The 21,115-nt window shown below is 46.0% G+C and overlaps 1 protein-coding gene across 1 annotated transcript in view; it reads right to left on the bottom strand.

Moving 5' to 3' along the window:
• Positions 1-20,250, bottom strand: part of IFT43 (intraflagellar transport 43) — a 35,853-nt gene extending 15,603 nt beyond the window's left edge. The window contains exons 1-3 of the mRNA XM_015865157.3: positions 20,182-20,250; positions 19,931-20,017; positions 7,642-7,709 (exon numbers count right to left, since the gene is read on the bottom strand). Coding sequence (XP_015720643.1) covers positions 7,642-7,709; positions 19,931-20,017; positions 20,182-20,223 — 197 coding nt within the window. The 5' untranslated portion in view covers positions 20,224-20,250. The remainder of the gene's footprint in view (positions 1-7,641; positions 7,710-19,930; positions 20,018-20,181) is intronic.
• Between the last annotated feature and the right edge of the window lie 865 nt (positions 20,251-21,115).

Here is a 21,115-nt window from a genome sequence, read left to right as displayed (position 1 = left end):
ACGGTTCAGATGGAAGGGACCTTCAAAAATCATCATATCAAACTGCCCAACCAATTCAAGGCTAACCAGAAGTTAAAGCAGAATATGAAGGGCATTATCCAAATGTCTCTTGAACACTGACAGGCATCAACCACCTCCTTAAGAATGCTCTTCCAGACTTTGACCTCCTTCATGGTAAATCATTTCTTCCAAACATTTATGCTGAACATCCCCTGGTGCATCCTTGTGCTGCATAGATGCATACACTTAAGGGCAAATAAAACAACACAGTCCTGGGAGCAATGCTCAGAAATGCAGTTTGCTGTATTACAGAATGCAAGGAATCCTGCCTGGTGCTGATGAGAGGAGGCTGAATCTCAGAACACCCCGCAGCGCAGTGCACAGCCCGGCTGGTGGGGAGCTGCCTACAGCCGTGCCCAGAGGTGAGAGGCAGCTCTAATGTAGACATCATCTCCCTTAAACTGTTTCTTTCTCATTTAATGGACTACCACGGAGATCTAAATGGAGATGAAGTAGCAGGGCTCAAAGAACAGCCAGGCTGCTATCTTTATGCAGCATGACAATGTGCAGTGGTTAATTAGACACCGTTAACCTATTTTAGCAACGCATATAACTGGGATGAATGGGGGGAAACGTCCTTGAAATCTCTCCGTGCTCGCAGCTCACGCAGCTCCGCTCACGCCCTCAGCCGCCGGGCCGGGAGCACTCCCAGCACCCGCCGTGGGGCTGCGGAGCTCCGCCGGGATGGCAGGGGATGACCGAAGGTCTCCGCCGGGCCTCGGCCGCCCCGCAGGACGGGCTGCGGGAGCCCGGTGTGAGGGGGCCTGCCCGGGGAGAGTCTCATCTGCCCGCCTGTTCCTGGCACGTCTAAGCCACTTCTCATTGTGATTAAAGCCAAACGAACACCGTACGCTCTTGCTCAAGCATTTTATCCGTGCCCATCACCGCGGTGAATGGGTGGCGAGCCGCGAGCAGCAGCTTGTTCAGCAGCCTGCGGCACAACTCATCACATATCCACAGTGACACACATGAGCAGGAGAGCTCCCAGCTCCCCATGTGTGGGTCTCAGTGGAGAACACCCAGCAGAGCTTCGCAGAGCAGAACCACAGTGGTACGCTCTGATGCACTGGCACTGCTGCCCAGAAGCTGTGGTGCCCCATCCCTGGAGGTGCTGAAGGCCAGGCTGGATGGGGCCCTGGGCAGCCTGAGCTGCTGGGGGGCAGCCCTGCACATGGGGGTGTATGCAGAGGTTTGGGACTGGGTGGGCTTTAATGTCCCTCTAAGCCAAGCATTTCTGTGATCCTATGATGTGACAGACACTAAACTAAACAGCTCCAGCTGACATGGGCGTATGAGGCACTAGCCAATCTGTAGCAGAAACGCTGTTTTTCTCCTCATGTCTTAACAGAAATAAGAAAGGAAGAAAGCTCTGGCAAGCAGGCTTTAGGAACTGGCACAAGAGAACAAGCAGACAGATACAGTTCACAGGGCTGCTGAGCCTCAGCCTACTCACAGCATCGTCCCCACAACAGATGTTCCCAGGGTGCCCCAATCCAGTTGCTGGTTAAGAGCCGACCAGCAGAGCTGCTCTGAGCTCCCACTGAGCAACAGAAAAAACAACAACACTCAACACAAATTCCTGCTGTGTGGGAAAACAGCGCTGCAGCTTCTGGAGGTATCCACCACACGGCTTTGTTCCCTGAGAACGGGGGCTCCTGTCCAAGAGATCACATCCTCAGTCTCCAGTGAGCACCGGGGCCAACTCTCACATCAAATGGGGTTACAGGAGCACTTCAGTTCCCATTTAAAGAGAAACACACATTTCTGATCCTCGTGATTACAGAAAATCCAACTGCTAAAGGAAATGGAACAAGAATGCAAAAACAAAGAAGCTGAGTTTGGGGTTTGTTTGTTTTTTCCCCACATGCCACAACAGAAAACAAACTCCAAATTCTGAAGGACCTGGCCAAAGTCTTCTGACTTGTGTCAGTGAAAACATTACAAAAAAAAACCCCAACAACAACATAAAAACTCAGACAAAATAGGCACAAGTGCCACCTTGTATTGTCATCCAAAGACATGTCTTCTTGAAAAATGGTATCTAAAGAACTTGGGTTAAGAACCTGAGAATAGTATAGGGGTTATATGGGAAAAGGGGGGGACAAGGGGAAATAGGGGCAAACAAGTACATCAAGGTCACCTTAGTTCTCTTTCCACAGGTAAACTGGATTAAGCCACACTTCACAGTCAGTTCAGAGGTGACCTAAATAGGCCAGACAAGTTTTGAGCCTTGGCTTCGACAGATACAAAAGAGTTCCAAGTTGCACGTGGTCTTCAAGAGTGCTTTGTTTCTTTAAGCTCAAACTATTTGGGACAGCAAGTATGGTCTTCCCTGGAGGTGCTGGTAAATTCCCAGGAGATTCAGAGAACTAAGGTAGGAAAATGCTTTGCTTTCAATAATATATATATATATATATGAGACATATATATATAATATATTATATATATATAATATATATAATATATATTTCATATATATATATATATATATATATATATATATATATAATATATCAGACTGCACCCTGAGCACACTTTGCCACCTCAGCAGCTTACATGGACTGCTACCAAAATGTCAAATATCCTGCTTTTGTTGTGCAGGCTCCGTTTTCCATTTCCTAAGGGAGCAAGACTCTACAGCCCTTCTGCTTCTTCAGTTGTCCACTGTCTTTCAGGAAAAAGACAAAGAAAACTTCACTAATAAAGAAAAAAAATAAGCAGAAAAATAGCTTAAAAAATAAAGAAAAAAAGCCCAACTCGTTTTGCAGGCTCCTCTGGGCACTGCAAAGACAGGTATGGGCTTAAGTCTAGCATTTTCCCTTTGCTGGAAACCCTTGCTAGTCACACTGTACAGGATTAAAAGGAAAAAATCCCCCATCACAGTGATGGTACTGAGGGATTCTCAGATGACTCTTCTGTCTTTAAGGGAGTTTCAATTTTCTGCCAGTTATCTTTACTGAGTCTAAACAGAAACACCAAGGAGAGCTCACCCCAGCAATGACATGGAGGGACAAGAGGACAAGAGCCTGTTAGCATTCCTGGAACATCCAGCTTATTAAAACAGGAAAAAAAAAAAAAGAGTGAGAGAGAAAGAAGAAAAAGCCCAGCCCAGGTCTACACACTGCAGCTTACCGCCATCTTGATGTCCTTGATGCGTGCCGATGGCATGGAGGCGGCTGGCACCAGAACAGCCCAAGAGAAGGAATGAGAGGCCAATGGAGATTTATGTGAGGAGAGTGAGATGGACAAGGTAAAATTGTCAGGAGGAGTTGTTAGAAAGTAAAATATATTGTGACAATTCCACTCCTGCCGTTCATCAATAAACTGACAGATCATTTAGTGTCAATTAGGAGTGATAGATGGACAAGTCCCCATGATCCTGGGCCAAAATTAATGGCTGGGAGGGAGAGGGTGATTGAAAATGACGGCTGACATTGAGAGGAAAGTCCTGAAGGTCCCCAAGGGGCTATTACTTGCCTCATTCCCTTGCAGATCAATGCAGGGACAAACCCAAAAACAGACACTTCAAGACAAAACTTAATCAGACTTCCTGTTCTATCTTCTCCTTCGCAGTTGTGCCCCCTCACTTGGTAGCCTCGATCCTTTGTACCTATACACTTCACATCACTGAAGACAACCACAGAGGGTGGTAAGATGCAGAGGGACACTGCTGTTTTTCCCACCACCGGGAGCTTGGCTCTGCTCCTAACTTGGCAGTGTCATACGGAAGGCTAGCCCAAGATTTATCTCAGCATTGCTGGGCTGGGAGTAGAGGGCAGACACAATGACACAAGCTTTTCCCTGCCATGTGAGATAGAGAAACTTGTGAGCACTTTACTACTCCCACTTGTAAGACAGGGATGGCCAGAGGTTCTATAAACCAGGCACTCTTGAGGGTCATCTCATATAGATACAACACAGGATAGGTTAAGCCCATCTTCTTGAAACAGGAGGTTTTTAACTTTAGTTAGCTCTAGAGACCTTAAATCATAAAAAACCTTAATCTCTTAAATAACTTTCCTCCAGCTCCAGGGTGCAATCTCACCATTGCCCAACCTCCAGAGCCCTTAATGATGTCTACACAAAAGTTGAGTTATCAGTGCCATTCTGCTCTAAAGGTCACCCCAACTGCATCCCCTTCCTTCTTACAGGGCCTTGATATTTATCTTCCTGTGAAAAGCATTTCTGGACACTGTACCAGCACATCTGTTCCAAAACAGATCTGCCCATTCACCTACATAAGCCCCGATTATTCCAATTCTGTATGACCAAGCAGTCAGAAAAAAAGAAATTTTGGTTGTGGCTGAAGCACCTGTTGCTAAAACACCAGGATCCATGTGGAAGAAAGGAGACATGTGGGATCAAAAAAAGCAAACAAACAGAAAACATACTCAAAGGAAGGAAAATGAAGGAAATTATATAAGGAAAGTAGGATATAAGGAAAGTCAGATAGGTGAGATCAGCAGAACCTGAAATTAAATGGCTCTTCGAAGGATCTCTCCTTTGTCAAATCCCCACCAGTATGCAAAAATGACTTTCTTTTTCCTTCTCCCATTGGCAGGCACTCTGTGCTTCTTCCTTCCAAAGCATGAGATAACCTGACAATAAAACCTTCCTTTGCTTGACACAAATGTCAACAGTGATGTTATTAAGGACATCGGTACAGCTTTCAGAATGGCACTTGAGCTCCATCCAGTGGTTGGAGCGATGCTTCTCTAGCATAAAACCATCTGTAATTACTGTTATTTATGTAATGCCAGCAGGGTGCTAGGCTCCAAGCAGCTGCCTTGGTTCTTGCCTGGGCCCCTTTTTCCTGTAACACTGGGGCTCGAATATTGCTGGGGCAGCAATGGGTTTGCCTCTTCTCATAGAGAACTGCTCTGTACAATCCACAGCATGTACTGTTGCAGAGAGCTCCATCAGTAAGCAAAAATAAAATCATTGTATTGTTACTTTGCACCATTTATTTGCTGATGGCAGAGGGCAAGTCTGAGGGTTTGCTCAGAAACTTACCTACAGTCCTTGCTATTACCCATATCTTGTGACAAAATTACTTTCTCTTCCTCATACACAATCTGTGCAAATTAATTTTAAAACTAACTACAGACTGGAAACTGTTACGGGCTCTCCTCCTCTTCCTAACTTGCAATAGTCTGAGACAGTGCAAGTCTAATGGAAGGAATCAGCAAGATGATGAAAATACGTGGAAGTTCACCTTGGTATGACAAGAGCTGGATGGGTAAGGGCTGAGGAGGGAACAGCAAAGAGAGAAAAACACACTGCAAATGAAATTCTACTTCAACGTGTACCCAGTGGAAACACAGAGAACAATTTCAAGTAATCATTTCAAAATAAAACTTGGAACTAGAAATACAGCAAAAAAGAGTTAAAATATCCCTGCAGGGAAAGCAATAAGTATGCAGTTTTAACTGGCAGAACGAAAAATTTATACCTCAAATAAGGAAGAGAACGATGCACACACAGAGACAAGACTTTCCCAAGTGGCTGCAGTTTTCCATCTGACCCAAAATATATTCACACAGCACAGAAAATCTTACTGCAGTAGCTTTGCTCACCCTTGCTTTATAAGCAAAATATCACAGAATGTATTGCTGTCAGCACAAAATTACTTAAACAAAATTACTTGAAGTAATATACTTCCAACTGTAGGTGAGTTACATTGGCATAAGAGTCCTTCATAGCAGCATCAGATATTTTAAAAGAAGCATGTTACTCTAGTGTATCTATATCTACCCCAGTGAAATTGAAGCAATGACTTGATGGTCTTCCAAACAGAGTCAAATTGGTGGAAAAGCTGTGGGGAGATAAAGCCTGAGAAAACAGAAACAAGAAAGCTACAGCAGCACTGGTATGACATCAGCCGATGACTCAGACTTTTCACATGAAGGTTCAACTCTGGGATATGTCACAAGGACAGCCTTACAGGCCAGCATCTCAGGCTTCTCTGAGGGAAAGGAAAAGAGATCAGCCTATGAAGAATCTGCAGCTGAAGGCAAGAAATGACAGGCGAAGAGCTGTACAAAGCCTCTTCCCTCCTACAACTAAAGAATGTCAGAGCAAAGCTTCTCTTCATAAAATTTATTCCATAAAAGCTCCTAATACAAAGGAAGAGAATGCTGTCAAGTATGACACAATGCCATAGGCATGAATGAGCAAGGGGCATGTCTTATCTTACGTCCCACTGGACAGGGTCTTACAGGTAGAAAGGTCTGCAGTCCTCTAGCTCCTGTTCTGCTTCTAACCTCACTGGAGTGTTTACTCCAAGCATCTGGTATATCCATTACCCATGCAATTGGGATGCTGGAGGAGCACTGCTGATAACTACTGCTCCAAACCCATCTGACAAGGCTCAAGTTAAACCATGGAAAACATCCTACAGCAGCACACAGCACAGTGCCATTACATTAGGAACCTGAGCACTGTCCTTCAGGGCACATTAGGCTCAGCTCTGAATAACGGAATTAGCTCCTACCCAGTCCCTCACATAGCCACCAATTACATGATTTATTCTTCTTAAGCAACACAATTCACCCTTGTTCTCAGCTATCACATTTCCATAAGCTTCAGCTTGGTTCTACAAAGGGCTGATATATTCTTCAGAGACAAAGAAAGAGCCATAATTTTCCCAGTTTAGTATTGTTTTCTAGAATGTAGACCATCATCCTCAGCTCCCAGGAAATAGTGACTGTGTAACAGGTCTCTAGATGTGCTGTCCCATTCCAAGGTTCTAGGAAAGAAAATATCAGTGTCTCCAAAGCACATGTCCAGACACACGCACTAAAGGCCTTGATATATACAAGCAATCTCACACCACTCAGCGGCAAAGCCCTTCAAGTCCTATGAACAACAACTGTAACAGCAAGGCAACTTTACAGCTTAATAAATAACAAATAGGTAGAGATCTCCTTCTGGTCTGAACTGTCCCTTAGTTCTGACACCCATCCTATTACCATATCCAGGTATTTCCCTTTCATTAAGGTGTCCTTCATAAGAATCTCACTTTTCAACCTACATTCTACAATCTGAATAATTTTTTCGTCCATCTCTTCTCTCAGACCATCTCCATTCATCTTCATTATACCACAAGCCAACACACATAAACATTAACAAATGTCATCTTTACCATCAAGGATAATCCCTAAATCCTGAACAGTTCATTTACTTGTCAGGGGGTCACTGACATGTGTCATTCTCCTGGAGAGGATGTGGGCAATCAAATCCCACCCCCAGCTTCTGTATTTAACATCCTTATTATGGTCTTGACTCCTTTCAGGAATCCCACCTGGACTATACCAGGTGAGGAATACACTGCCTCCTGCAGACAGCGATGTAAACGCACTTCATTGCCCAGACAAGTCAATCTACACAGAGCATTTGCCAGTGGAACCAAGCAAGAGCAACACCTCAAATGGTTCCATGGAGTTACAAGGATATTGGAGACACCAACCGCAAGATCAAGTAAAAAACTTTTCCAGTGCCTGCAATTCCAAAGCCCAACCAGTGACATTCAGCTAATCCATGCTGAAGCCCGTGTTAATAAAGAAAGAGGTGAGTACTCACTTGGTAGGCGCCGCTACAGGATCGACTGCCCAGCCTCCCTGCCGGCGTGGGGGTTTAGGTGGTGGTTCCTTCAATAAAAGAAAAGAGAAACCTTACAGCCAGCTCCCGTCAAGCCAATTCTTACAGCAGCTCCACACATGCTCAGGCAACAATTTACCAAGCAGATGGAGATATAATACTTTTATTAAAAAGAAAACAAGAATTCAGCTTGGGGCTCATAACAGGAATTTCCAAATACCAGGCCCACCATGTGAGAGCTGCCCAATGTCTTCTGCAGTTTGGGGCCCAGCCCCCTGCCTGAACCACCTCACCCAGTGGTAGCGTCAGTGTTCTGCACAACATGCAGCGCTGAAAGCAATAGAAATAAGGTGAACCCAGTGGATGAATACTTATATGTAGCTTATAGAGCTCCTGATTATCACAGAATCATTAAGGTTGGAAAAGACTACTAAGTCTACTAAGATCATCCAGGCCAACCATCACAACCATCAGTCCATCACCACTGTGCCCACTAACCATGTCTCTCAGTGCCACACATATGACTCCACCACCCCCTGAGCAGTCTGTTTCAGTGGATGGTGCCCAATTGCACAGACTCATGAAGGAATGATCCAAAAAAGAAAAGAAAAAAAAGGATAATTGTGTAAAATAATGTCCAAAAATGGGGAAAACATGGTAAATGCAAAGGATTCTAATCTGGGGAAGGAGGACATACAACTCCCAGAGCTTTTATTAAGAAAGCCAACGGGCTGGGTGACTCCTGAGGATCTCTGACCTGACAAGGGGAAGCTTGCTTATGAGGTGGGGTCCAACCTGAGCCAAAGCCAAATTGTCTCTTGTCACAGATGAGGAATGGACTGAACCAGCCCCCGATGGTAGGGGTCTCCCATGTTTATTTCTTGAAACAGAAGCATTGTTTGCGAGTGTGGGAAATGAAGAGAGCCTGCCAGGGGCAGCCACTGCTTGCTGCAGGGAGAGGGCACGACCCTGCATAGCTCCCTGATAGGAGCAAAAATAGTCATTCTCCAAAAATAAACAGGGAGCAGGAATGAGGCAGGAGCTGCAGTCCCAAAATACCAGCTTTCTTCAGCAAAGGGAGCACAGGAGGGCAGAGGGACAGGCAGGGAGCGTGAAACGCAGGAAACAGCCTCCTTATATGGGCTCATCCGCAGGGGACAGAGCTCAGTCGACTGGAATGACCATGTCACAGAATGTGAAGCCTTCAGGGGCCCAAGTGAATGGAGTTTTCTGATCTTGCAATGATTTCCCCAGATTCTTAAGATGCCAAACCAGAGAAGAGGCTACAGTGCCAAAAAAGGAGCATTCTGAATTCAGTTGATCTGGACACACCCAAAGCCCAGGAAAATGGGGAAAAACACACCACATATGGGCGTGCGTGCCCACATAAACATCCCTGTTCCCATTACACACACCCCTACCTCAAAAACACACTCCCTCCCACAGCGATCCTTCCCACACAAACAGCCCTTCTCCCTCCTTCCCCTGCACCATCCCCCTGGTAGCCAGCAGGCCTTGCACCCTGAACACAAATGTAACTCAAGAACCTGGGCGTAAGGCTGAGGGAAAACACAGCATTTCCAAGGCATTAAGGTAACTTAATTCCTGCATCACCAAAAGCCTTCTTCAGCTCCAGGACAAGTAAAGACGAGTACTTCAGATTGACGTGTGGGGAGAATGGCTGCCCCAGCCCTTGCACAGGATGCGACTCCACTGCACTTTGGGGTTTGGTTCCAATGTCTTCCCAGTTTTATAATCTATCCCCATTGATCATACACATCAGGCAGCCCTGAATGTCTGGCAGATGCTGACAAACACCTCACATACACCTACAGCCCTTTTATTCCTCTTGCAATAAATCAGGTAATTCTTTTTGAGCTGCCCACAGGAGCACTAGCAACAGGAAAGGCAATGTTACCTGTCAGCTGAGAATGAACAGTTTTTCTTTGTTAGTTGCCTGGAAAGTGCCATAATAAGGTCACACGCCACAAGCACTTCTGTCAAGTAAATAAACTTACCTTTCCCACTTCTAAAACACAATTTACAATTGAGAATGCAATGTTGTGCATTGCCGTAATATGGTCACAGGTAGAGGAGTTGCTTGCAAGCAAGCCTGACACAGAAAGTGAGAAGAATGTCAGTGCCAGAGGAAGCAGAGCAGAAATGAAAGATTCAGGAGTAAATGTGCTCCTGAACATGTCTTGCTGATGAAAACGACTGTGGGCTTTAAAAGGATCTGAGCCTGTCGGTACTACCTACTATATCAAAGGCAAGAGTTTCACTATACAAAACTATGCACCCAAAGTGATTTAGTGCTCAGAACACACAGAATCCACCAGCTCCTGACAGAAGTGCTCTCTCAACTGCTGCTGCTCAGTCAGTTTCACACCATTAACTAACCACTTGCTCACTGTGCCTTGCTTTTCTGCCTGAGTTGTCAATTCTTTATCTCCAGATTTTCCCTATCTTAGTTTCTGCAGACTCTCCTTTTTTTCAGGCACGTTGCCATGTTCTCTATCTCCTACTTGATTTTTTCTCAGAAATTCAGTTTGGTGCCATTTTCCCGAAGGCAGGATTTCCCAGGCACTCTTACCAATGCTTTCATACTACCACCATAATCAGGATTTTATCTCCCATTTGGAAAATTACTGGCCTTGCTCAGCGTACCTCAATCCCATCTCTCTCCCATTAAAGAAGAAATTCTACCTCCTTCTTCAGGATCTTTCTTATCAGATAGATGTAAGATTCTAATCCGGCTTCCTCATTAAGGCAGAAATTTCCAGGCTACTTGTCAGCTCATGTCTGCAGCTTGGAAGGAGCTACCTGGGTGTAGCTTCTCTCACGGAAGCAACTAACTGGAGGATCCAGTGATGTTGTGTTGGGACCTACCAGGACACAGGCACAATATTCACAGTCTTTTCACATCTCATAGCACATATGATATCAAAAATGGATCTGTTCCCTATTGTATGCAAACCCGGTATTTTTGCAAAAGGTGGCCCATCTCTGCTAGCCTTCTTTATCATGTCCACAGACTGTAGAAGTAATGCATCTCCTCCAAGGACTTCTGCATGTCTTATGTGCCTAACAGAAAACACTGGATTCTCATTTCTTCTGCAGTCTGTTGTTCTTCACAGTCACTGACATCTCTTCATAAAGGAAAAGGCTATTGAGATGGAAACATTTCTTGGGGGGTTTCAAATATTTTGACATCTCTCACAGCAAGTGAAGGAACAGCTCATCTTGTTAAATAGCTGACAAGAACCTCTGCCCTAAAACAACAGTCAGTTCTGGCTAAGGAGCACGTGTACTTGCTAAGGAATCTGTTATACTGCAGTGTGTGACACCTTCACTTGTCTCAAGAGTTATTGCTCTCCTCTGCATGAAAACAATGCACAACAACTCGATTCTAGAAGCAAAGGGTTACCAAGCAGAAACCTCTCACAACCACAGTTACAAGGCCATGCCCCTTCCAGCCCTCCAAGATGTAAACATCTCTCAACCCACTTGCTTTTACCTGTGCTGTACACTGACACACATTCACATCAATCTACACCCTTCCTACAGTTCCTCCGCTGCCTTCAGATGGGCCTGGGAGCACCTGAAGCATGACATAAATGTGTCGAAAGGAGAAATCAATAATAAAAAATATTTTCCATGGGATTTTCAGGTTTTGCCCATAACCCACATCAAGGTGGCCAAGCAGGAAGGACAGCCCTGGAAGAGCTGGTGAACATGGCTGACTAGAAATGCTATTTGAGTAGATGTCATCAAAAGGCTCGAGATTACCTAAGGAAGTTGAAAATAGCTGCTCTGCCAGCCAGGGAATTGGGGTACATGAGAGAGAGGAGCAGGAGGTCTCGGGGAGCTCTGGGCCACACTGTGCTGGGGCTCACATTGGGAAGTTGGCCTAATTAGGGAACAGAAGTTCAGCTGCATTTTTGAGATTCCTCCTGGAGAATCTGGCCAACTTCCAGCCGAGCGGTCCCCGGGAATGGGTTGGGAGTCCTGCAGCTCTACCAGAAGGCCACTGGAGAAAAAGACGCAATCCTTGGGAAAAGGAAGCAGGTAAAAAACATCAGTGCTGCTTTCGGAGGGTGGTGGAGTGTGTTTACAAGCATAACGCAAAGAATTCAAACAGATGACAGACTAGGACACACAGGGATGTACTCAGCCCAGTCCAGAACTAACACAGATATAGGAGGGTATCAAAAATGTGAACCAGCTAAAGGAAATTCTGCCTCTGAGAACCCTCTCAGGGTCTCAGAAATGCCAGTCACTTCAAGAGCTACCTATTGCCAGTTCATCCCACTCCCAGCCAAACACCTAAGAAGGCAAAACCCTGGTAACAAACAATACTCAAAAAGTAGCTTTCCTGTGGTGAGAGTTCTTCTACAAGCTGAAGGTCACAGGGAAAAGCAGGATGCTGGAGAGAAAAACAACACAGTAAGACTGCGGGGGTCTTTGGAATGTGAACTTTTTGTTCCAGTCATTCACCACGGTTCTCTAGATCTTACTGTCACACAAGTCATCAATCCAAAAAGGGTTTTAAGAGGCTGCATTACAACTATACACGTCTTCTTAAGTCATGAACTCTCTGGACTAGAGTGGCTGGACAGTGCCTGAAACAGGGTCATTGTTTTTGCATAAAGGCCCCCAGTAAGCAAGGGATGACAGCAACCAGTGTTTGGATCCTCAGTTCCACATGTCTAAGTAATGGGCAAGAAATGTGGGGAAGACCACTACAGGAGTGCCTGCAAGGCAGACTGAGGCCAGATCAGACAACGGAATGAGTTTGGAGCTCGATGCCAACCACTGTGCTTGGGTAAGAACTGGGTTAGGAAAATACCGCTCTGATTAAAGGCCCTGATCACATAAAGCCCAAGGCCATGTCTACACCACAGGTGCAGACACACCTGCAAGTAGGATTCATGTGAGTCAGCTCCACTCTGTAAACAGTCTAGCTTTACTTACTTCTGGTAACCAGGCTGTGCCACAGCTCAGCGCTGCGCAGCTGGTGCAGGCTGCTTCTCATCGGGGGGGTCCCTGCATCATCTGACCTGTATTTTAGGTTGCAATGATATAACCTCACCAAACTGGGTCACTCAGCAACACAGGTCTGCAATTGGCTTCATATTTCAGCCACTTAAAACTTCAATAGCTGTTCCTCCAACAAACATTTACTGGAAACTTTTGTTCTTGACATGTCTTCTTAACCTAAAAGGCAACAGCCCATTTTTTCCCCATTCAAACCATTTTAAAAGCACTGAGATCTAGAACTACAGAAGGACTTGGCTGCCCCTCTAGAGAAGTCAGATCCTCATTTCTTCTTTGCAGTTGTTGCCTTAAAGCATATAATCAAATTTTGAGTGACTAGGAGGCACAGATGTCACCAATCACCTCGTTAAGGGTCCAAAATCAGGTATTCTCCCCCAGTACAGGACTTCAAGACTACCTATGGCAGGTCTACCAAAACAGAGCTATAGGACAAGGTCCCAGGTGGATTCATTAGCCCTAGAACAGATGTCTCTCTGCTCAAATGTTACTGCCTTCAGTTACAAAGTCCTTTCCTGCAGCCCAAGATTGTTTCCAGTTCCCTTCTGCAAAACAGAGACACTTCAAGAGAAGGGACTGAGAGCCTTCTCATACCCAGAACAGCTCGTAGCAAGAAACGGGACTTGATGATATTTCAGGAGGAAGAGGGCAATAAAATCAATATCTTCCAGCTTAGAAAGATGATGGTAGGTTTGAACTCTGAACTTGTGTGTAAAACATGTGGCTTCTACATCAAAACTAGCACATCCATCCCTGGTGGTCCCTGAAGAAAAAAGTCCTGCTCTGCAACTGACGATGGCAAAGCACCAGGATGGTGGAAGAACCTGCTCTCCCATGGCTCTGAGAGGTGCCAGAACTCCACAGGACAGCAGGGTTCCAGACACATTACAGTTCCCAGCCACTTTCTATCAGCTTAACAAATTCCCAGCCCAACCTCACATCACCTGCACGCTACACATGGCAGGGGCCTACAATGGGCTAAAATACTGATTTTGCTGTAAGGGCAAGGTGTCTCTCTATGGATTTGTGTTTTGGGAATCCCCACAGTTTTCCTATGTGAATTTCTATCCCTCCTTTAAACAGGGGCTAAAGCAAATTCAAGAAGGGACATCTCCAAGGTCCTAAAGCAAATCTGTGGCAAAACCAGGAAGAGAACCCAGCAAAAAATCTTGGCTCTCAGCCACTTTCGTACTCCTCCTGCTTATTCTGCCTCCGCAAATTAACTAAGATATGAGGATACACCCTTTTCTTATACCATTGATCAGCCTTGCGGCCTTTGGCTTAATGTCCCAGGCAGCTTTGGAAGGCACAGACAAATGAGTGACTCAACTGGCAAAAATTAAGATGTGAGATGAGTGGTTTGCCAGGGGATGCAAAACAAGTCTCTGAGCAGGAGGCCGGACAGAGAGCAGGACTTCAGCAGGTACGATCACATCAATGACACCAATTGGGTGTTTGCTGATATTCTGGCAGGCACAGACTTCAGAGCAGCAAGAGGAAAGGGACTGAATCCAGAAAGAGCTCAGATTGTAACACTCAGCACAGCCCAAAGGGAGTTCAGAAAAGGGTTACGTGAGCCATCAGAGGGACAAAGGGGCCAACTTCGGACATGATTCAAGGAGCCAAGTATTTCAGCTTGGCCAGGCAATGACTAAGGGAGGAATATACTGCAACTAAACAGTTTTGGATCACACAACATAAAGTTCTGCTAGTGATTGGTTTGGAAGGGGGGCTATGATAAAATTAATAGAAGTAGGCATTTTAAACATATAAGTATTAAAAGCTACACGCAGGCTACTGATCAGTCAGATTTCTGAATGCTCAGTTAACCATTTTGTTACCCTTCACAGGCACTTACAAATGGAAAAACACTTTCAAGCATGACTGTGCTGCTTAGGAGCATAAGCTTGAATAAAGCATGCAGGAGCTATCCAGATAAGAGTGGTTTCAGAGAGGGGATCACTACATACTAAGGAAAATCTCCTTGCCAAGCACCACTGCACACCACCCCTGAAGCAATAACAATTGTTCATGTGGAAGTCAAATCAGTTTAGTTGTTTTAATGAAGTTGTGCAGCCAGGAGCAAGAAGGTGCCTGCAGCATGTGACCAGCCACCACGCAGTACAGCAGCTCCTCAGAAGCTAGGAATTAGGGCATTGTATGGAAGGTAGAATTAGTTCCAGTTAAACAACTGTAAGAACTGGGTTCACTGAGGTAATACATAAATAAATAAGAAAGTTTAAACCAATTACTATGAAAATAAATGCTATTGGGTAAGTAGTTCCCCAAATAATACCCATTTGCAGGAAGTCTCTGCCTGATTTTTAGAACAGTGTTCTGGGTATAGTCCTGAGGCATCTGTCAATGACTAATAGAATCACAGAATGGTTCGGTTGGAAGGGACCTCAAGGACTATCAAGCTCCAACCCCCTTCCCACCACATTCAGGGCCACCAACCTTCATATCTAATACTAGAGCAAGCTGCCCAGGGCTCCATCCAACCTGGCTTTGAACTACTACACTACTACAGAGTTGGTGGTGCTTCAGCAGAAACAATGAGAACATGGGAAAGGATGCTTTAAATATCTAACATATACAAAGAGCTACTCAAGCCAGGAAAGACTTACAGGAAATATACAAGCACATAAACCTGTTACTACTGGCTGGCTTTCTCTGGGGCACCAGTGAGACTTCATAATCTCTTAAAACAAGTTTTCATGTTGTGGGAGTAAGCTAAGCACAGTGGACAGCACATGTAGGCTCAGTCAGGTTCTGTGATCCATCAGCTACTCTCTGTCTTGATTTTTAAAAGAAAACAGAATGCCTCTTCAGTGGCCACACACAGGCCTGTGATCTGAGTATATGAAGCAGCAGCTGACAAGAGTAGCTGCCAGATAATAAGACAAAAAATTGTCAGCAACAGGAACAGAAGATGCAGGAGAGGTACTACATCTCAGGCATGATTTAGTTTTACTCTCTAGCAGCAGAGTCCTGCCCATCATGGGCCCAAGCCCATCAATAGGTTAGCCTTACTAGTCCCCTTCAGAGAAGCCAGCGTCTACCTAGAAAGCTTCTAGTCTTACATGGTCAACCTTTTCCTCAGGGTCTTCATCCTGGGTGAATAAGGAGGGAAAAGGAGAGAAAGAAGTTAAAAGGAAAAGCTATGTCACTCTGAACAAAACAGCTTGAAGATTGATATGAACTGTCCTGCAGCATATGCTGTGCAACCTTTCACTTGAGCAAAGTGCAAAGTTAGATCTGACTACTGTAAGGTGTCATATCCACAGTCATTTATGCGTATGCAAACTGTGATACCACAGAGCATACCTGTTTAACTGCAAAGCTATTTACCATAGCTGGCTGTACCCCTTTTCACTGAGCAAAGTCAGATTCTCCACTGGTAGTGGTAGCTGTAGAAGTCAGCTTGAGATAGCCCTTGCTGACAATAGCATTGCATAAGTATATGAACTTTAGTTAACCCTACTGCAGAAGGGAACAGCTTAGTTATGAGGCAGATGAATAACTACATAAAGCAGCCTGTTAATCACTGTGAAACTTGTGAACTGGCTGAGAATCTTTCTGACAAACACTGCCAGAAAAAAAAGCACAGTAACAACCAGTTGTTGGGCATCAAATGCAAGGAGAAGGCAATTTAAGAACCCAGTAATCTCTATGCAATCCAAGAAACAACAGGATAATTCAGGGAGAAACTATGGGTATCCCAAGAGAAAACTGACTGTGCAAGCAGAAGAACACAAAAATATTTTTGCATACTGATTTCTTACAGAACAACAAATAGCCCACCCCTGCTGAGACACAGAAAAGGGAAAAAAAATGCTGAGATATTCAAACAGAAGGCTTTTCCACTCAGCTTTCCAAATCAATCTCCTTAAGAGCTCCAAACCTGGCTGAATAGTTTATTTTGGCGGATATCACCATGCCAGCATTCAGGCAGTTGGACACAGCAATGGCAGATCCAGGAAAAAGAGCTGACTTTTACTTTAGACCAGCATCCAGAAGACCTGGTAGAACGCGAGAACAAAGATCTTCAACAGATCTCATTATATCATCTGCTCCTCCTTTTGCACAAATAACACAACCAGCTCGAGTCTGTCCCGTTTTGGCAGAAACCCGACAGCATCAAGATGAGTAAAAAGTGACACAGAAAGCCAGGGGATGGGAAAGGTCTCCCAATGGAAAATGGACATATATTACCCTTCTGAAAATGAATGTTTGAAATGCAGAGTTCTGGCATGCAGCAAGCAGATTTATCTCTAGGAATTCCCATTTACAGCATATTCCCCTGGGTGCTCAAGAAGTGCCTGCTAATTTGCCAAGGAGCTCTAAAGGCCAGGAACACGCACAACCATCGTTGCAGGAAGATGCTGACTGCACCAATTACAGCAAATAATCATGTTCATTCTTGCCTCTTGAAATAGGATACAGCTGCACTGTTGTTTGTTGGTACTTGTACTTCTGAAAAGGCAGGAATGCTCTGCATGTTAGATGGCAGACTGTCAGCTTTATGACCCTTACTGAGCTCCTTGAGGTTTCTGAAGCTGAAGGTAAAGCAGATAATTTCACAGAGGAACAGGAGCTATCAAACACAGATTTGGCCAGAGGAATCAGAGAGACTACTACAGTTCAGGAATTTATTGTTGAAAAGCAAACAACACACACACACAACAGGCATACAAAAAATACTAAGACATCATGCTGCTTTATAGAGCTTGTGGGCACAAGATGCACAGTGGGCTACAAGAGACTGCAGTTATGTCCTAGGGAACAGGTTTCCAAGACACATTTGTGAAAGGAGAGAGTTGATGAGATGTACCAGAGTCTGAAGTCTCTTTTTGAAGACAGAGTCCAGGTCAACAAGAGACCAGTTGCAACCTGATAAGATCTACACTCCGAGTCAGAAGATTTGTCTGTTGGCTTCAAAATGAAGACCATCTTAATTATGCTAAATGAGTTGTTCACTCCGCAAAGTGATTTCCTTGTAATAAGTCCAAAAGCTGAAACATGGGACAGACAAGTACTTTCTGCTTTCCTTCAAGCGAGCTGTTCTGACTTTAAAACACATCCAGGGTGGTTATCAGCATCAAGAAAGGACCAGAACGTGAGGATAAGTGAGGTGCTCACACCACAGATTTGAGCTGAGTGGAGGCTGGGTAGGCTGACACAAACATTAAAATAAACTAATGAAAATCAAGATGACTCTTAAAAGAGTCCTAAAACCCCTGAGGTACTACCAAGGACTCCAAGGAATCACTATCCCTAATGGAAAACTTCCCACAAAAGTGTCAGTACAGCAAAGGTTTGGGATAAACCTCTGTCTTCAAAATCACTAACAGGAATAAAATCTGCTGGGCTGAAATTAATTACAAGGGAACTCCTCCACCACAGTCATATATATACACAGTGGGTCATTTTTTGTTGTTGTTTTTGTTTTGTAGTTTCTTTTAGTAATGCTCCTTGAAGAGATTTCAAGATGACCAGTGTGCTGAATGAGACACCCACTGTAACAGCTGACCCCACACTTCTGAGACAAGCCAAGCTTCCAGAAAAGTAGAATGTGGTCGCCAGCCCAGGGTAAAGGAAAACACAAGATTAGTTCTATTAGATGCTCTTTTTCTTATCAACCATGGCCACCTATGAAAGGCTTCCAATCCCAGAACAAAGGAAAAGGCTGATATTACAGTGTATTTTGTCTCTTCTCCAGTAGCTCCAAGGTTTTCAGTTAACAGCAAAGAAAGAACTGTCCAAAGGGAGACTGATGACACAGTTTTCTTCCTGGTGCTTAAGATCCAGTAATAACATATTTGAACTGCTTAAGGTGTGGAAGGCCTCACCCTTCTGCTGCTGAAAAGCTCACTGCCTTCAGTTAGAAGATTCCATTTCTTATTCTCCACAGATGGCCAAGGATTGGAACCTTTATGATCTCTCCACAGCTGTTATAATGGCTGTGACCTAAGTAATACTGAGCACAACCACAGCAAGTTACAATCTGTCAGCTGTAGCCCTATCAGCTCTCCATCCTTTTCCAAGCAGGAAATCAGTCCATAACGAAGGACAGACAATTGTGGTGTGAGAACAATTAGAGTGAGCCGATGTTAACACCTACTTGCCCCTTCAGCTGGCTTCTAAGACTTCCTTTACCTATGGATCCCATTGTTACTTTGTTTTTTTAAATTACCAAAATAAATGCATAAAAAGCTCCATTTGCTTTACAAAGACCTAGCATCTTCTGTCAGGCCTTTCTAGTGCTGCTAGTCACGTGAGACAGACACAGATGGGTGCCCAACCTCAACTGGATGAGAGAGATCTTGGCAAGTATCAATTATTCCCCTTACTGTAAATGTTCTTCTTCATTCTCCAGTATACACAATATTGCCAAAAAAGAGTTGGTTTGATTTGCCAGTAGAAAGTGATTTAACTCCAGAAACCAGAGCACTCATTTTCTTCCTAAGGTGGCAGAGAAGCAGTGGTACAAAGAGAATGAACCCAAGGGAGTTTAGGTCTGTTCTTAGTATGGGCCTTTCCTTCCACAAATGCCCTCCCAGAATCCCTCTTGACCTCCCAGCATACCCATGGGGAGAAGAACATGTAAGTTGGGAGAGCCAATTCTCTGTCATGCTGATCAAGGTAAAGAAAGGAGCACACTTCCTCCAGAGTGGGGGGAAATGAAAACAAAGATATTAGGTGTAATTGTAAGAGAACCTGTAACAGCGTGCTTTCAAAAACACAGCAGGGACTCAAAGGAAACAAATCCCCCAATACTTTGGGACAGATGAGTGGGACAAAGTAACTCAATGTAATGTGAGAGTTCCCTCACAACACAGAGCAGCTACTCCTAACACAGAAGGCCCAGGCCCATCTGCTTACCTGTATCCTGCCTTGTTAACACGGGTGGCGACACACTGGTAACACAACAATAACCCTGCATGTATGTATGGTAAGATATGCACGGACAGGAGGAAGAGGTCCCAGTCTGCTTGTTACTACTCCACACCGCACCGTGAGGAACCAGAGCCCCATTTCACAGCTGTGTGAGGCCTACACGTGGTGCCAAAGGCAGCCCCGGGGAAGGGGCAGGGAGGCCTCGTGGGCCCAGCTCTAAGGGTGAACTTCGAAGGGTAACGAGGGAACGAATCTCGGGACACACCAACAAGCTTCAGAGCGGGACACAGCCGGGATCTCCGGAGGGGACACCCACCTCTCCCGCGGACGCAGAGGAGTCCTTCCCGCTGAGACTCTCACGAGAGAAGAGATCCTGGCGAGCCCGCCGGCCCATCCTGGGCACCTGTGGCACAGGGAGAAACGCAAAGGAGCCAAGGGCGCGCGGTTACCGACACGAACAGCTCCAGGCAGACCCGCAGAACGGCGGCCACAGCCACGGGAGAGACGGAGGGGAACGCGAGCACCGCCCGCCCAGCACGCTGTGAGCAGCACCCCGGGCCCGCTCACCCCAACACGGCGGGGAACCTCCGCCAGCTCCTCAGCCTCCATCCGCCTCCATCCGCCGCCGCTTCCGGCACACGGCCCGCCCCGCGTCCCTAGCAACCGGCACCGGGACCCGCCCCGCAGCGGCCCGGCCCTGCCGGTAGCGCGGCTGCGGCTGGGCTCCGTGCGAGCTCCACGAGTTAAACAAGGTCTCGGCCGCCGGTGCTCTGCCTATTTGCTGCATTGTTCCGCTTTCTCTGGCAGCCCCCAGCCATCCTCATTAGCTTGAGCAGCCATCACCCCTCATTCTGCTGCTCCCCGCTTCGCTGGGAACCCACAGTCACTCAGTGGGAGATTACAACGGCTGCCTTAGTTGGGGTGCTGCAGGGCAGCTAGCTGGGCTCCTGGCCTCACATGGGACTGCAGGCATTGTACTGCCGCAGGGAAGCACAGCATATAGCTGCCACAGCAAGGGACAGCTGCCATGCCCCTGCGACAGGACACAGCTCCCAGCTTTGGGGAAGCAGCCAATATCATTCACACATCCATTGCAGTGTGCCAAAATTCATACTGACACCTGCACCCTGGCCCAGCCCATGGGGAGCTGCCCTCATCAGCTCTCACTTCCCATCGCTATCTCTGCACTGGCCAATAACTCACCGCGTGGCACTGCAGCAAGTGGGCTGCAGCAGCACAGAGCCATCAGCACTGCTGGTCAGCGTGGCCTCCAATATGATGTGACCCCTGGAGTGCAATGCTCCCAGCCACCCTATGGCCCCCACAGAGCCTCTTCCACACCTGGCAGCCGCAGCTTGAGCAGGGAGCCCAGCAGCAGCGGATCCCCCCAGACACACTCCCAACCAGGGCCTGTGTTTCTGGATACGCATCTCCCCAGGCACCCACGCTGTCCACAAGGGCGTCGGGCCGCCCTTCAGCATCCCTGGGGCAACCCGAGCTC

The sequence above is a fragment of the Coturnix japonica genome, chromosome 5, assembly GCF_054131305.1.
Source record: "Coturnix japonica strain WE chromosome 5, WE-NBRP24, whole genome shotgun sequence".
Lineage (NCBI taxonomy): Eukaryota > Metazoa > Chordata > Aves > Galliformes > Phasianidae > Coturnix > Coturnix japonica.
The sequence above is the reverse complement of the archived record's forward strand: the minus strand, read 5'-3'. Positions and strand labels throughout refer to the sequence as shown.